Below are 18639 nucleotides of genomic sequence, written 5' to 3'. Positions count from 1 at the left end.
GACTAACCCCCCTTGTGTGTATGTACAGCTCTCAACATGCCCAGACTTGTAGTGATTTTCACTTCTTTTAATACTTTTCACCTCATTCTGAAAGAAAGAAGTGAAATGTGCCAACGTGACGGCCGTCTTGGTGCGAGACGGGAGATGTAGTTCATTGAGCGGTTTCACACAAAAAAAGTGTTACTTCACAGTTTTACGACACATTTTTATTTTTTTACTTGTAAAATTATCTTTTAAATTGACAAACATCATATGTGTAATTCGTGGCACAATTCAAATGGGATCGAAAGATAATCTTTCTCTCTCCATTGACTTCAATACATACTTTTTCCGAAATAAGGTCCCATGGAGCTCAACCGGAAGGGGAGGGACTTCGCCTCTCTATATGATAAGTTGAAATGAAACTGAAGTAAAACAGAACAAATTTGATAAGGCACACCTTGTGGCTCCTAACTGCGAAATAACGTAATTCAATAATAAAAATGTGCGTTCAAATTCAATTTACAAAATCTGTTAAGCTCCGTAAATCTTTCCTACACTTTTCTCTAAAATAATGAGGGTTTTTTTCTTACATCAAAGCTCTGATTGGCCAGAAACAATGAACATCAGACCTATTGGAACATCTACAAAAAAAGAAATGACATAAAAAACGTAAACATAGATAAATAGAGGTTTTACTGTACTGGAACCAATAAGTGTCCGCTTAAGTTAAGATGTTTTGGTTTTGCTTTGAGCACCATTGTACTGGGTAGAAGCAGGAAACTCATCAGCATAGAGGTGATCAGCTGATTAGACTGTACATTTAGTAACTTCTGTGTAAAAGAGAGCCTGAACAGAAAGCTGATGCTCTGTTGTTCTCCTGCTCCTCCCCCTGGGTCCTGACTCTCCTCTGCTTCGCCTCAGATTTGGATCATTATGACTGTTATCCAAACCACACAGACTCACCTTGTCCTACATGTCTCCTCATCCTCTCTTCGTCTGTCATTTCTCTCCTCTGGTCTCCTCTGTGTTTTTTTCTCCTCTCTTCTCTCTCTTGGCCATCCTCTCATCTCCTCCCCAGGACCTCGAAGGCTGTAACGGCGTCTCCTCCACCATGTTGGTTTCTCAGGACTACTCGGCGCTCAAGGAGAACGAGATCTGCGTCAGTCAGGGAGAGACCGTCCAGATCCTGGCCACCAATCAGCAGAACATGTACCTTGTTTACCGGCAGGCCAACAGCCAATCACCTGCCGCAGAGGGCTGGGTGCCGGGACGCATCCTGGTCCCGCTCACTAAGTCCATTAAAGACTCTTCTTCTACTTCCTCCTTTCCGACGTCGGTGGCCGATGCCAGCAACATCAAGTAAGTGACAGACAGACGCACTTCCTGTTGGGCTCCGAACCAAGCACTCGGATTGGATGAAACTCTTTTCTCCCCATTTTCGTTTTGTTTTTTGAGTCAGCTCCCCGTCCCCAGGTCCTAACTACTCACTGCCTCCGCCCTCACCTCCTAACTCCTCCCTCCCTCATATCCTCTTGGACCTCACAGGAGACTTTTTTTTTGTGTTGTATTTTAACTCCTGACTTGTCTTGTTGTTCCTCGGAGGTAAAAGGTACACGACTGTTCTCTTACTGCTGCGGTGACAGTTTTATTTCTGAGCCATTGTCACTTGACAGCTCTGTGGCAACTACATGAAAATGGATTTAAGGCTTGCAACCGAACTAAAACACTCACACACACACTGATCATTTTCCATGAGGATTTATCCCACAGTGATAGACTGGATAGGAAATCTTGTAAGTTGTAGCTGACTCTGGAAACCAGAGAGAGAACAATCATGTGGAGCTAAACCGGACTCTTATTTCAGTTCCTAACACCCTGTTTATCATTTTCTTTTTGTATATTTTTCTTCTTTTTACTGTTTTTGGAAAAAGAAAAACTCACCTGGGGCATTCAGGTGGCCTCAGCCCTATTCTCCGCAGTGGAGAATATTTATTTTGTTGTCTGTGGCAATCTATACACAATTTTGTGTTTATTCCTCTTGTTGTTTTTCTGCCTTGTTAATTATTATTTTATTTTACGGACAAAGTTGGATTTTGTTCCCTCCTTCTTGTTGATTTTGTTTATGTCGGCAGTTCACTGTACAAAGCTGATTTTGTTTTTTTTCGACTGAGGCTCTAGAACATTCCTGTTTAAAAAAAGAAAAATCCCTTTTGCACTATTTAAGATGAGAAAAAATATGAAGTCAGGCTGTGCAATATGTTGCGTTTAATGGCAACGGTCAGCATTGTACTGTTGGTAGTCTATAATAATGATTTTAAATGTATTTTAAATATGTAAAATAAACCTTTTGGACTTGAGCATGAGTTAGCAAAGCGACGTGAAGGTGAAGTTGTTTTGTTCTGCGTTAGGCTGAAGATGATTGTAGTTTTTAATATTTGTAAATAAACTACATAACAGCAAATGATGAACTGAGCGGTCTGCCTGCTTCTGTCTGTGTGAACCATTAGGTGCAGTTCCTCTGTTCAAGACCAAAGACAAAACTACTTAGGAATGAAGTGTTAATGGTTTTGACTTTACTTCTATTAAGGTTATTTAAATCAAATTATTCTCTACAGAAAATTAGACCGAAGGTGAGCAAAGGATTGTATTTCTTCATAATATATGACCAGAGATTGTAACACTGAGCATCAGGTAAACACCTACTGTCTGCACCTTTTCCCTGTTTCATTTCAGCTTTTTGTATTCGTTGTTTATTGTGGTGACATTTATTTTTACGTTTTTTGTTTAAGTTTTTACTAACAATAACGGTCTGGCACTCCACAGAAGATACAATGTTGAAATATATAACCCAGAAGTTTTAAAATGGCAAAAAATACAGACGGAAAAACGGCTGCTTTTACATTTGATAATAGTATTGAAAAATAAAATAACATTTATGTATAATGTTGTTTTAAACTTAAGACTGACCAGGTGTTCTTGAAAGTGTTCAACTTTGACTTGACTTTATATTTCAACACACTAAAGATAACGCTTCCAGGTTTATCTACCAAACAGACAAAGTGGATAAGAGGTGGCTAATTGCATATTACAAAAGTAGAAAAAGTAGATTCATTGAGAAACTGCTTTTTTCAAATACATTATCAGAAATAAATGTATGTTGGCCACCATGTCCGTCACTGCTCACGTAGAACAGTATGTTAACTCAAACTAAAATGATTTATTCCAAATACTACAGGACACACAAACGCAGATGGGATTTGTGAAAATGTTAACATGTTAAAGTGTTTTTTTTTGGCTGTGTTGGAGGAAGCTTCAGTATGTCCGTCTTTCTCTCACGTCTCTCCGCTGCTCTCTCCTCCAGTCTAACTTCATTTCTCTCTCAATAAAAAAAGACCAGTGTCCTTCTGTCCTTCTTCTTCTGTTTCTAACTGGACCAGAAGAGTCTGGCTGCAGATTCAGGCGACAGTGACCCTGTCTGGACCCTCTGCTGCAACTACACTACACACACTTGGATTGTACACACACAGTTACACATACAAGCAGTAGAATAAACTATAGTGACAAAAACGATATATATTTGCATTTGAATGCATCATAGAGGATGTACAAGAGACAATAATACGTTTGTTCTCTGCCTCTTAATGGTGCTTTCCCTCAGCTTGGATCTTTTTCACTCCCAACCAGATTCATCATCATTCACTATTCTTATTTTGATCAAAGCCCATATCTGCCTCTTCCATTAATAATCTCAGTATTATAAGAAAGGTTATTGTAAAAATAACATGGAATGAATAAAACAGAGGGTTATTAAGCAGTTGACACTAAATCCTACACACTGTACCTTTTTTATTATAAAAAAAATGAAATGTTCTTTACTTTGCAACCAAAATAAGCTTTAAATATTCAAACTAGGACCCCAAAGCACATTTGAGAACACACTGCAATCAAGAGTCTTTCACTTACATGTTCGTTTGTCAAACCTAGTTGTAACTTGTTAAAAAAAGTTGAGAAGTGTAAGAGAACATAAATGACACTTAGTGACACTTAGCCCCTTGACCTCCACAGAGGGTTCAGAGACAGCCCTGTTGCCTCGGCAGCCAGACTCAACTGGACCCCTCTTCTCTCTGATTGGCTGGTTGATGTTTCTCGTTCCTGTACCGTACAGGAAGTCTCTGTCGTGGAACACACTGCGCGCCAGGAAGCGTGCCGAAGCAAAGGACGGCTCTTTTGTGGGGGTCAGAGGTCAGGAGAACGGCCTCCTCCGTAAGCCCAAAGAAACCACCCCACCTCCCACGCTCGCCTCCCCCGCCACCAGGGCGAAGGGCAAAGTGAGTAAAGCAGGCCGACGGCGCACGCTGGTGATGTCATATGTGTGTGCCGAAACCCCTCACCTGCCCCACTTTGTTTTTATTTTTCTTAACCTTGCGCATGTGTGTGTGCAGACCCACAAAGTACTTGCTGTGTTTTTATTTGACTCCACAGTAGTTTTCAACCTGCAGAGGACACAAATGTAGACTTCAATTCACTATATAGATTTTGAACGGCTTAAAGCACTGTGATTGGCCGGTCAAATTACCACCAAAGTTGCAGGGCTCATTTAAATGAATGAGCCACTTTGGCTATGAAGCTAGCCAATAGAAGCTTTACAAATATCACAATCAAGATTTTTCGGGCAGATTAAAAGTGTTGCCGTAAAGCAGGGGTGTCAAACTCAAGGCCCGGGGGCCAAATCCGGCCCACGACTTCATGTGGCCCCACAAGAGCTTGCAAAGAATGTAATATGTTTATTATACGGTTACATGATGATTTACAGAAGCACGTTGCCCATAAACGACATGTCCCACAATGCATCTCAAATTTGACTTTTTCTCTGAATTTGACTTTTTGTCTTAGAATTAGCCTTTTTCTCATTAATAGATTTGTTTTTCAAGATGTCACTTCTCTATTTCAAAAATGTCCCTTCTTAATTTTTGTTTTTCCAGAATGTGGCTTTTCTTTTAAAATCATATTGTGACATTCTTACTGAAGAGACTATCAATTATTTGCCCCAGACTTCTGCTTTCAGACGTAGTTAATTATGAAGTTATTACCCTATCCGATAATAATCCAATGCAGAGGCAGTAATGTAATATAATACATTATTTGATATGTATTCAATATTTATATATGTCTTTTTATATAGTCTTAAAGTTACAACCGGCCCTTTGAGTGCAACCATAATGCTGATGTGGCCCGTGATGAAATTGAGTTTGACACCCCTGCCTTAAAGTAACAAAATAAGCATTGTGGATTTAGTTACCTGTAATAAATAATACATAATTCCAGGGCAACGTTTTGCATTAATTCGTCATTAATGCCAGTGTGAACTAAAGGTAAGAGTTGAAAAGGAAAGTTCAAACTTCAACATGTGGGTAAATATGACATTTTAAAATCTAAGATTGTTGAGAACCCTTAAAGAAGAACACTGCAAGTTTGTTTCAACATTTTTATTTTACCCCAAACCCTCAAATGCACTGATTTGAAATAAAATCTGATTTATTTTTGTGTTTTGTGTTGTGATTTATTTCTCCCTCCTTGTGCATGGATAGAGGTAGACTTTACTGACTTATTGATTTATTTGTTTTTACTCAGCTGTGCTAACAAGTGTTTTCTGTAGTGGACTAACACCATGCAACTCACCAAAACCTGTTTTATGTGTAGATGTAGATGTGACATGTTGTGAAGTTTATCATGGTGTTGCTGTTTCAAAGTGAAAACAAAGCACACCTGTCTTATACTTTACGTTTCTCGTCTGCAATTCTGACATAAAGAATCTCTGTTAAAGATGTGGGAAATGTACAGCTTATGGTTTCGTTAAAAAATGTAGGATGGAAAATGTTATGGGGAAAAAACCAACTCCAAAACCTGTGTTCATTATATTTTCAAGTGATTCATGTAAAATGGCTTTTTGCAAGTATCAAGCTTGAAAAGGGTTTTTACCTAAAAGGCTGTAAATTGTTTTTTGTAAGGTATGCTATGATGTACTGAAGTATCTACAACTGGGAATGTCAAGGACCGGGACAAGCTCAGATAATTGTGAATGCTAAGATTTACAGCACTGTTATCCTTTTGATATGAGGCTTATAGAAAGATGTTCAAATCGGGTTTGTCTCTTTGTATACACAAAAGAAAAGTAATTAACTGAGAACATGGATCCTGCAAGTGTAACAAAAGTTGAGAAGTCATTTCATTTCAAACCTTTATTTATCCAGGTGTATCCCATTGAGATCATTGATCTCTTTTTCAAGGGAGACCTGCTCAAGTGTGCTTTTGGGAACTTTCTTGGTGCCATAGAGTAGCCATTTGTTAAATTGCTGTTTAAACCAGTTTTGCGTTGACTTCCAACACGCAGATAGTTGATTGTACATTGAGGTTTATCATTCCAAAACCAACAACAGCTCTCAGGTGAGTATCAGTCAGACAGACAGAATCCAGGATTATTAAACCTTGCACAGCAGGCACGATTATAGGAGTGATTAACACATACTCATATTATCTTCATCCACTTCCCTTATTCCTTTTTTCTCAAAACTTTCTTTGACTTGAATTTTCTTCAAAATCTCTGTTTCCTCTTTTTCATCCCCTGCTCTATTATCCTCACCTGCCTCCCTCTCTTGGAAATAATCTCAATTCTACTTTTCTTTGTCCATCACCAACTGCTTCTGTCTTTAATGACCTTTTTGTTCATCCTTTATCCCCTAACACCCTTTTTCCAATCCAACATCTCACACTCTTTTTTCCCGCTCTTCTACGTTCCTGTTCCTCCTTTGTTCTCCACCAGGACCTTCACACTTCAGATGAGTCTGACTGTGACGATGACCTTGACCCAAAAACTGGCATGGAGGTATGAACACACAATATTCTTTGTTAAAGCTGCATGGCGTTACAAAACCAGAATAAAAAAACTATGCAAATCCTTATAAAGTCAAGCTTACACTAAAGTATTGTAATGTTTTCAGATATTGTGACAAAGACAGACTGTTTTTTAGATGTATTTTCTGCCTAAACATTACATTTGTCCTCATCTGTTTTCAGCTTCTCAACCCAAACTTCATCCAGGAAGGTAATGCATCCTTATGAGCTTCTGACAATGCAGTTTCTCTTTGTTTTTCGGTATTATAATAAACATTACAAGTAAGCCAAGCACCTAGAAAACGATTAAATAGCTTTTAACAAAGAGGCCCCTGCACACACCTCACCAATGCTGTTTTACTTCCTACAACATCGGTTTTTGGTAACTAGAGTTTGCCACAAAACCTAAATTGGGCTGGCAGCATGTCTGATTCATTGATCATGACACCAAAATCAGCCTGATTACACTCGTCTGAATCCCTAAGCTGAGCTGCTAACTGGGTCTAAGTCCCCATAACTCACCAAATCTAGCAAATGTATAAATCAAAGAATAACATTTATGCAATGAGTGGCAGAACGGAGCGCAGTATTGACTTTGTGCCAAAATGAGGGCCAACTTATCAGTTGTGCCTAAATACCACCACTGATTTAAATGGGACCTATCATGCAAAATGCACTTTTGTACGTCTTTTATACATGAATATGTGTCCCCGGTGTTCCAGGGAACTCACCAAGTGTCAGAAAACACAACCCTCTCTATTTTCCTCCATACCCAAATCTCTAAAAAAGGGGCTGCAACGGATCTGATAAAAACTGATCCAGATTTGAACACTGTCCTGACGTCAGGACAGTGGCGCTACGGCTATTGGGCCAACTCCACCAATCAGGAGGAGACAGCCACGGCCATTGCCGTTCGAAAGCGCTGGAGACGCTGTAGTACATATGCCAGGCCAGTAGGTGGTGCTGTTTCTCACTGAATCTGCCCTTGCAAAAACAGAGCTAGAAATTGTCAAATTGAGCAAAATGAGGCATGGCTAAAATGCATGATCTGTTTAAAAGTATAAATATGCCTTATATAGGTATGGTCCTACACTATATTATTCAAATATAGCATGATAGGTCCACTTTAAGGTTGGGGTAGGTTGTTTATTCTACAAAGAATATCAGACACTGTCTTGCTGTGGCATGATTTAATATAATGAAATCATGTTCTCAAACTAGAAGGCCACCCTGTGTTTGCCACACTATTACAGGCCAGGTGGCTCCTATCAAAAGTAGTCATATATATCACTTTTAAACTCCACCTTGAAATGTCATTATTTCTTTGTGTTTCCTGTGTGCAGTGGCTCCAGAGTTCCTCGTCCCTCTGTCAGACGTGGTGTGTGCGTTCGGGGAGACGGTGGTCCTCTGCTGTAAAGTGTGTGGACGACCCAAACCCTCGGTCACCCTGAAGGGTCCGGACCAGAACCCAGTGACCAGCAACAACCGCTTCACCATAGACATCAGGTATACCATTACTGCATGGGTTCATATGGTGCAGTTTCCTTTGTTAAATACCGAAACCTGCTTTATTTTATTTATCTTCTTCCACATCCTCCTATTTTATGTCTTCTCCGCCTCGTTTCATTCATTTATATTTTTATACTACTCCTACATTTACTTCTCCTGCTCCATCTTTTAATTTCTATTTTGTTCTTTCTCTTCTTTCTCCTCTCTATAGGGATACAGGTGACATCCTGTTGAAGATCTGTAACCTGATGCCTCAGGACACAGGGATCTACACCTGTGTTGCCGTTAACGACCACGGCTCTGCCTCGTCCTCCGCCTCCATCAAAGTGCAAGGTAATAAAGAAAAACTTGTAAGAACTAGACTTACCATATATATTTATATAATTTTTCTTTTGATATCTTAAGTATATTGGACTGTTGGAGGATGCTGAGACGCTGTAGCTATAATGACAATAAAGCCTTTTTAAACTTCCCGAAAACGTGAGGTCTTTTAAATCGAGGCTAAAAGCATTACTTTTGTTAGCTGCCCAGAAGTCTTTTAATTTGTTTTAGCACCTACTGTATTTACAATGTTAATTATCTATTGTGTTCCTTTCTTTTGTCTTCCTATTAAGTGTAAATGTTGATGTAAAGCACTTTGAATTGCCTCTGTGTCTGAAAATGTGCTATATAAATAAATGTACCTTACCTACCTTACCTTTGAATTGAATTTGAATTGAATCTGAAGGTGTAATGGTAGAGATTTTGGTTTCCTAACGTTTTTCAATGAAGAGTACTTTAACCTTCTGTAACCTTGATATTTTCAACAGCAGTTCCTTCAAAGCAGAGCCTCTGAAGTGTTTTTTTGACTGTGTATGTTTCTTCCTCTCTCCTGCAGGTATCCCAGCAGCCCCTGGGCGGCCGGTGGCTCAGGAGGCCAGCAGCACGGCGGTGATGATCCAATGGCCGCCTCCAGCTTCCTCTGCTCACTGCAGTGTGAGCAGCTACAATGTGGAGTACAGACAGGAAGGTGTGTGTCCCGTGGATGTGAATACCGTGTGGATGGTTGTTTTTGAAATATGCACATTGTTAGGAAAATATCACTCGTCACCGGCTTGAGCTTCAATATCAGGATACATGTATTTATTATCCTTGCAAGAATGGAAGTAGTCATCACATACAGAGCATACAGTAGGGGACAAATAGTTCCCAGAACAGTGTCCTTCACATGCTTTATATACAAGAGAGGGTGTTATTCAGTCACAATAATAATAATAATAAATTATATTTATATAGCGCCTTTCAAGGGACCCAAGGTCGCAAGATGCAGAATACCGGTTCAAAGCTGTATACAATGTTTAGTTTAGATTAGCTAAGACCCACGTAAGCAATAAACATGACAGTCATATGTCTATCTCCATAGAGAGTGAATCATCATGTTAATCACACAGCTGTCGTATGTCTAAAATAGTCCTGATGCTCTTCTAGGTAATCATACATCCTGTTACGTACACAGCTACGTAGGGCCTTTGTTATCATGTGCTACTCTGATATTAGAAGAGTACATTCAGTATTTTCCCAACACACATATAAAACTTTTACCTTTTCTCTCCCTTTCAGACTCGTTGCTATGGCAGCAGGTGGCCAGCAGCAAAGAGGAGTGTGTTCAGATCGACTCTCTGATCCCTGGAGGTCACTATCAGTTCAGAGTGCGAGCCTCCAACCGCTGGGGGGTCGGCCCCCCCTCCGAACCCTCCAACATGATCACACTGCCCAGCACCAGTAAGTCTGGCACACTCAATTTCATAATTCATTCATTTATGTCTTCATGTGTGCATATGTATAAATGTGTCTGTTGATTGTGATTGGTATATACATATTTGTATACATATTTTTATACATATTTGTATATATCTTTGTTATTGTATTCGAGATGGTGGGAAACGGTATCTCGTTCTCTTTGTCTGTGCACACAAACTGAAAGATTGACAATGAAGTTGACTTTGACTAATGTGGGAGCCAGACATATTGTCCTTCAGCAATTATGCCTTTCCCAGAGTTTATGATAGACAAGAGTCCGATTTCAATGCATTAAGGACTAGATTACCGTTTTCTTAACATTACTGACCACCACCCTGAAGGTATTAAGATTGGATATGAGTCTTGGCCCGGAAGACAATAAATATTTTAGGTAAAATCCTGCATTTTCTTTTTTTAAAGTCTCGTTAATTTCTGATAGCATTCATATCATGTGACCCATTGACTCCCAATCATACTAGATATATTATACTGCACTGGACAAATAAGACACAATTATTATTATTGAATGTTAGGGCTTTTTCAATTTTATACCAATGTTTTTGTGAACATTCAGCTATTTTTCTTACTGAAAATAATATATTTCTTCAATAGTTTCCATATCATGTGACCTTATGACTCCATATTATTGAAACATTTGATTGATCTTTGTCCAGACTCTGGGTATGATGGAACGGGGATCCAGTGGAAAGAAAACTTTGAGTCGACTTTCTCTGAAATCTGTGAGATCGGAAGGTAGAGTGATGCAAATATACTGACTTTCAGAATAATGTGATTAACAACCCAAGATTGATTTTGACCCCAGGTGTAGATAGATGTGTGAGATGAGTGACCTTTTAATTCAGCCTCTCTTGTTCTTGTTTGTTTCACCAGGGGACGATTTTCAGTGGTGAGAAAATGTCTCAACAAATCTACAAAGAAAGAGGTAAGTTACAATTAAAGTGTTGTAAAAACTGATGCTGTTGTAAAGTGCGTGCTCATAAGTGTTAACGTTTTTTGATTTGCGGTGATAGCCTGTTGTTTGGAAAATGTAATTTATTTTATTTTATATTATTTAGTTACATTCAAAAACTTTTTTATTATAAATAAGTTTGCCCATTTTATACTTTCAGTGAGTTTTTTTAAAATTATTTTCATGAATCAGGGTTCATTTTCAGTAGATGTTGAGACTGTATGTGATCCAAGTTTGGAGTTGTATTTTTTTATGTAATCATATGTAAGGTTTTGCATGTTTCCGTTTCCAGTGAATGTTATGGTTTTGTCTTGCAGTGTGTTGTAAAATGCTTTTTTTACTCTGTTCAGGTTGCGGTTAAATTTGTGAGTAAGAAGATGCAGAAGAAGGAGCAGGTGGCTCATGAGGCGGACGTCCTCCAACACGTGCAGCATCACCAGCTGGTGGCGCTGCTGGACACGTACGAGTCTCCAACCTCTCTGATGCTGACCATGGAGCTGTGAGTCTGACTGATTAAAAATAAACGTTATTATGACAAAATGAACTGTAATGTCTTAAGCCCTTGTCCCGTAAAAGGTCCCCTATTATACTGTCTTTCATCAATATATTATAGGTCTCAGATATATACAAAACATGTCTCTGAAGTGTTTGGCTTCAAATACCAAACAGATCATTGCAGCATCCCATAATCCCCTCTGTTTCAGCCCTGTTTCAAAAGTGCTGATTCTCTGTCTGTTACTTTAGATGAAAATAAGGAGCCACTCCCCACGCCCCTCTGAGAGATATTTGGTTAAAAATAACTCAATGGTGCTCTAGGAGGAGATTCAGGTGATAAGGTGTGGGGGGGTGTTACCTTGGTTGGTGATTGGCTAATGGTTACACAAGCCAAAAAAATCGTTATGACATCATAAAGTGGCCAAAATCTGATCAGCTCATTTTCAGACAGGTTGTTATATAAATGGATCAGGACAAAAAGAGAGAGAATCTTTTTTCCTGAAACTTTCAGAATCTCTTTACACAGAGGGGACACATGTTCATGTAGAAAAGACATGAAGAAGTGGATTTTGCACAATAGGTGACCTTTAACACTGGAGTCTTATAATCCTGTGTGTGTGTCAGGCTGGAGGACGGACGTTTGCTCGACTACCTGGTGGCCTGTGATGAGCTGATGGAGGAGAAGGTGGCGTTCTTCATCAGAGAGACACTCGAGGCCCTGCAGCACCTTCACACCTGCAGAGTGACACACCTGGATCTGAAGGTGAGAGTGTGTGCTACATCAATGAAGACTAACTTCACCTACCAATGGAGCAAGTTTCTTATTTGTTTTCATTTGTGCTTTGGTAATGTAATCGATTATCTGGTGGAGCTGTATGATACATTTGCATCAATAGTCAGTCTTGGCTGTAGCTGTAACTGTTGCCGGGGTCCTGCCTGACCCCATGTAGTGTTTTTTGGCGACACCTGGAAATGTTTGGCTCTATCTTATTCATATACATTTACTTTAACATTTTATCTTTTGGCTCTATGTTGTAATTGTATTGTCTTTTTTTATCTATACTCACGACACCTATTGCACAGCTGTACATCCTGTCAGAAACATTCCTCCTCTGTGGCTCTCCTTGAGGTTTCTTCCATTTTCTCTCTGTTTTTGTGGGGTTTATTTGGGAGTTTATCCTTGTCCACTGTGAGGGTCTAAGGAGAGAGGGTGTCAGATGATTGATTGATATGTAAAATTCAATTTGGGAACTTTTGGAGTTGCATCTTCCAACTTTTTGTAACTATTTATAAGAATCACATTTTATATTAACATAATCTGTATATGTTTCTCTCTCCTGCAGCCTGAGAACATCATGGTGGACCTCCACTCTCACACCCCGGGCATCAAACTCATCGACCTCGGTGATGCCGTCCAGCTGTCCGCTCACCGCCGGTACGTCCACCTCTTGCTCGGAAACCCAGAGTTCGCTGCACCTGAGCTCATCCGTGGGACTCCAGTCTCTGTCGCCACGGACATGTGGAGCGTGGGCGTGTTGGCCTACGTGATGCTCAGTGGGGTTTCCCCGTTTCTGGATGAATCACCGGAGGAAACCTGCGTGAACATCTGCCGCCTGGACTTCTGCTTCCCGGATGAATACTTCCGAGATGTGAGCCAGGCGGCGAGGGACTTTGTGTCCTCACTGCTGCAGCAGGATCCCAGGAAGAGGCCAAGCGCTACTTCCTGTCTGCAGCACCCTTGGGTGGGCCGCGGGGGGGCACACGGTGGGGAATACTCCAAGAAGCCCCTGGACACTACGCGGCTGGCCACATTTATTGACAGGAGAAAACAGCTGCATGACGTCCGGCCCATCACTAATATCAAAGGGCTGGTGAGCAGCAGCATGGGAAACACACTGTGACCACCGGGACCCCAACAATAACATTACCATATATTTTAAGCATTTCATTTTATCCTGTATTTATTAATGTGTGCGTGGGAAAGGGATTTGGTGCCTGGATTTGTCATGTAGGGCGAGATTGAATCCTCTTCCAAGGACCAGTCAGACCAAACTTATAATAAGAAGATTAAATCATTGAAATAAATGGCTCTATTAATAATAATTAATAATTATATTTATTTACTGACTAACACTAGATCACCTAGTTTCAACCATTACATAAGAAGCGGGTTCCAAAAACTGCCTAGAACACCCCAGAAACCCAAAGAAAAAACCTCAAAGTTGAGAAAATTAGCATTTAGAAAACACACTGTGAGCAAACATTATGGCAACATATTAGTTTATATTTGTAATATTTATTTTTACAGGGAGAGAGTGTATATTGGAGGCAAGCGGAGCCAGTTATGTTAGGAGATCATCTCATCTTGTATCTCTTTCACTTGGATCTGGAGAGAGGTGCAGGGATCACTCACCAACTGAAAAGTATTTACCACCCATGATCAGATCACATGCTTTGGCTAACATGACTGAGCATATTAAAAAGGCTTAGTGAGTTTATACAGTGACCAATGAGGTAATGCACTGTGAAAAACCTGCGAAAGATGCATTTGTTTTCATATAGTCTGATTTGAATGAGAAAAACTCACGAAAGAGAGTCTAAAGAAAACGTTTTAATGTTGGTTTAGTTGCTGTTTTAATCCTGGACCTCTATCAAGAAGCCTTTGACTGGATTACCAGAACCTGGGGATTAATTCACAAAATAACTCGTGAGACAAAATATAAGCCAATTGACCCGATAGCATGTATGTTCTGGTAACTGCGGCGTTGAATGCATAGTGATTTGTTAAATGCAAAGGTCATGCCCTATCTCGTAATTATAAAGAAACTAAAAAGTAATTTTTGTTTTTGCCCCATGGTTTTGCTATCTGAAATGTAATAGCTTTTACTCTTGTCTAACAAGCTTCATGAATATCGCGCTGACAAACAAAAAACAAGCTAAAAAAATAACCTCCATGTTGGTGAAGGTAACAATTACTTGCTTGTCCAAATGACTTGTGGGAAATTCCTTGTTTACGTAGAAAATAATCAACTAAAAAGTCTGAAAGGTAGAGAGCAAAAACAACTAGTCTCAAACAGGATATTTAATTCTCATTTGTGCGTTTGGTATGAAGTATAACAGATCATTTTTTAATGACAATATATAAAAACTGCAGCTGTGATTTAAACCCCCAACACGTAAAGCTTCTTGGACTGGATGCAACAGCGCTGAACCCTCGCTATGATATACTTTTTATTTATTGAATGTTTATTTATTTCAGAACTGAGGTTGATAGTGAAATCATATTTGGATATGTGACCTGGAGCAGTCTGTCTTCGCTAGGTGAAGAAATCAAACTGAACTGAACAGCTGCTGGACTATAGCAGCAGAGTTTACGTTGTTAATAGTGTCATAGTGAACCGCTGGATTTACATCAAATCACTGACTGATCCAAACTGAACTGAACCGTCATGGACTACACAAACTGGGTTCAAATGGGCAGTTGTAGCATCAGTACATTGAAGGTGAAAAAACTGAATCCAGAGGACGACTGGACCTTTTACAGGAGCACAGAGAAGGCACCATGGAGACTGAAACCCTTTCTATAGGACACTTATCATTCGTTGATATCACTGTTTACAATTGTCCAAAAAAATGCTTATGTAGTTTACAAAAAAGGTAGAATAATCAGGGATAACCTGCATGTAAATTCACCAGGTATGGTTTAGAAATCAGGTTTAGAAATCTGTCTTGTTTCTTAAACAAAAACCTGTGACATTTGGTGTTAAGGTGGGAAATGAACTCTGAAACGTATCTGTTTGTACATTTGTGGAGCAGCCACTGTGGAAAGTAACCAGCCATAGTGGTAGTAATTTGTCTTGTTAAATAGTTTATGTGGCTGCTAAATCTGGTCTTTAGACAGAAGAGTCCATTTACTGTCTTGTTTCTACTGATGAATGTATACAAATTGTAGAATGTGTTCTGCCATCACAAGTGCTGTCCTCTGCTTTCACCAACTGCTTTCACAACGCTCTTTTCCCTCCTAAGCATTTAGTGTACTACTATAGTAAGCGTTTATTTAAGCCAGGGATGCAGAATGGTGCAAATGTAAGCTCTTACAAAAACATCCGTGCAAATCTACAAATGTTTTTTTAATATAGCTGTAACAAGATCTGTTCAGGTACTAATGTTCTGCTGTTTTACAGTATCTCATTCATCTTCTTAGCAGGGATTTTAGATAGACATGTCGGCTTCCCACAGGGACAAAGCATAGTGTGCTATAAACAAAACACAGCATTATTTTTGAACATGTTTTATTCATCTCCTACTACTAAACAGAACAGCTTTGTGTTAAATGATTCAATAATAAATACAGAAGTAGTGCTTCAAGGCTGCGGCTAACTGTATCAACTAACAAGCTGATGTATAAATGCTGTTAACATTAGTGCTAAAACAGTCAGCATTAAAAACAATGGTTGTATTTCATATTGGTCTTTGGAGACTCAAAGTGTTCATTCAGTTTCTGAAACCTTTCTTATAAAGATGAGAAAAAAGTGGCATTATGAATGAAACAATCATCAGGTGAAATGTCTAAAGTATGTTAAACACAGATGCGTGCAAAACGAAACTGTTGATATTAAATAGTGAGCTCTGTTTTAGCAAAAGAAACAGGATTATACCACAATGTCATGGCTTTAGCACATTTTGTATTATTCATACAATAGATATTCTATAACTTATTACTGTTAAAGAATTGAACGCTTTGAGCCTCCATATAAAACCTCAACTGTTAGCAAAGAAACCTACAGTTGTTTCTCTTGAATGAAATACCCGGACTGCCTCGCTTGAAGCTTACAAAAGTGCTTCGGCCGCATGATTAAACAATAAGTGTTTATCAAATGTTGCTAAAAATGTAGGAGAATCCGGAATGCCTGAAGCAAATGTTTGTCATCTTTTTAAAGAAAAATAATAACTAAGATCAGATTGTGAAGACTAAAAGCAAAATTCAGTTACAGTTTGTGGTCCCTAGACATTTCCCCATGAGCTGTTTTTCTTTTACAGTAAACATTGATTTACTTTTTGTTTGCATTTCAACTGAAAAAGTAAAGTCTTTGCTCTGTCTTGTGGTATTTCAGCCTAGCACTCAGGGTCATCATGAGGTATAGTGTATAACCAAGCCTTCAAACACACATACTATTACCAGAATATTTAAGCTTTTCTCAGACTGTATTTCTGTCTTGTTAAAACTGTTAATAATAATAAGGTTCCTGTACAAATGAACACTCATCTGCAGCATACGGAGGGAGTTCAATAACCATCTGAAACATGTGGTGAAGTAATAGTGTACAGTATAAGTACTAGTCTTGTCTAAAGCAGTACATCTGGTTGACCTTGCTGCAGTGTAAACCTCGGTTTAACTCTCTGAAGAAGCTGATCTTTCGGTTGTTCAATATAAGAAATCTGTCAACGAGTCTAATCTAAGTCATGTTTCAGTAAGATAAGACAACACCGTTCTTCACATTTTGTGTTTTAGGTTAGGAAATACTTGATAAAGTTAAAACATTTTGAGTCCCGAGTCCTAAAGTGTAGACCTTTCCCAGAATTCAGACCTAAATCACCTGTGTTTTTAAGCAGTTGGATTTTAATGAATTCATGTAACCAGAATTAATGAACAAAAGTGGTTGCTAGAAGAAGAAGGAAACCACAGTGTATAACGCTGACAAGTACTGCAGTGTATTGGCATCAAAACATACAACAGTAAAAGTACAATGTCCTATATTCAGATACAGGTAGTATTGCATATTATATTATAAGATAAAAAAAATTGATGCATTAATGTGCATATTACTTTTCTGCCACAGCTGATAAAAGTGAAACTAATTGTAATAACTTTACAAATTGCTGGATGGCGTCCCTAGCGGAATGATGAACTTGTATCTATACATTTTGGGGGGGATTTAATTTGGTTTAAATCTACAATCAACTAACAACTGAAGCTATCACATGTCATGGAGGGAAATGTAAATGATGCCTTTAAAGAAGTATAAAGACAGAAGTTTTATGTTGAAGACTTGCAGATCATCTTCTACACAGAGTTAAACTTGAGGCTCTCCTGGTAGATTTAGTCCCACAATGCATCAGTCCTGACTGGGAGAGCTGTAGTGGCTCACCTGTTGAATGCCTTGCCTGTTCTGTATCCTGATGGTGTTCCTGCTGAGCTTCGTCCACAGAGAACATCACGCTGATGTCTTCATGTCGCTGTGTGCAGCTGCACGCTCCTGTACAGGCCAACTCTTCTTACTCCATTCAACCTGCTGGTTTGTTACTCTTTCTTTACTAATAAACAACCTGCTTGTTTCGATTTTTCCTCTCACTGTCTCTTTCTTTGTGAAGGGTGTTCTGTGTGTTTCCCCACTGGGTGGTGCTATAACATTTGGATACTTTTCAGAGGGTTCATTAGCACTGGGTGAAAGTAGCATATTCTTGAATCATCTGAATTGATTTATTGATTTATTCATTTTACTTCTTCAAAACAAACCATGTGAATTATACCAGATGATAGACAGATACATACAGATGAGTGTAGATGCTGAGGTTAATCTTTATGTACATTTTAACACGATTAATACATTCACATGCATTGAAAAATGTTAAGCTGCAATTAAGCCTTTAGTTTCAAAATGTTTAATGTTTAAAAAGACAGAAAAAGGTGAAAGCCCAGATTGACTTGAAGCTTTTGTATCAATATGTTCTACCTACTAGCCCAACAAATTGAAATACTTGAGTCTTGCATAACAATATTTTAGTTTTTGTTTTTCTATCTTGTAGTTTAGAAAATATCCCCGATCCTCCAGCACTTTTATTTTATTGTTTTGATAACCCTGTCACTGTCACACACACAGTCGTCTAACCCTGTCTCCCTCTCTCACACAAACTCACGGCTCAAAACAACATGCTGACCACAGCTACTTTATGCTGAAAGCTCAAAACACAATTGTGTGTGTGTGTGTGTGTGTGTGTGTGTGTGTGTGTGT

The 18639-nt window shown here is 39.0% G+C and overlaps 1 protein-coding gene across 1 annotated transcript in view; it reads left to right on the top strand.

Annotated features, from left to right (window-relative positions):
* Positions 1 to 17968, top strand: part of LOC117481054 (kalirin-like) — a 129857-nt gene extending 111889 nt beyond the window's left edge. Inside the window, 13 exon segments of the mRNA XM_034128531.1 lie at positions 1061 to 1341; positions 4148 to 4310; positions 6803 to 6865; positions 7057 to 7084; positions 8217 to 8379; positions 8594 to 8715; positions 9260 to 9391; positions 9982 to 10143; positions 10836 to 10914; positions 11053 to 11104; positions 11482 to 11630; positions 12251 to 12389; positions 12970 to 17968. Coding sequence (XP_033984422.1) covers positions 1061 to 1341; positions 4148 to 4310; positions 6803 to 6865; positions 7057 to 7084; positions 8217 to 8379; positions 8594 to 8715; positions 9260 to 9391; positions 9982 to 10143; positions 10836 to 10914; positions 11053 to 11104; positions 11482 to 11630; positions 12251 to 12389; positions 12970 to 13527 — 2091 coding nt within the window. The 3' untranslated portion in view covers positions 13528 to 17968.
* Positions 17969 to 18639: the final 671 nt, after the last annotated feature.

The sequence above is a fragment of the Trematomus bernacchii genome, unplaced genomic scaffold (assembly GCF_902827165.1).
Source record: "Trematomus bernacchii unplaced genomic scaffold, fTreBer1.1, whole genome shotgun sequence".
NCBI lineage: Eukaryota > Metazoa > Chordata > Actinopteri > Perciformes > Nototheniidae > Trematomus > Trematomus bernacchii.
Note: the sequence above shows the minus strand (reverse complement) of the source record. Positions and strands in the feature narration are given on the sequence as shown.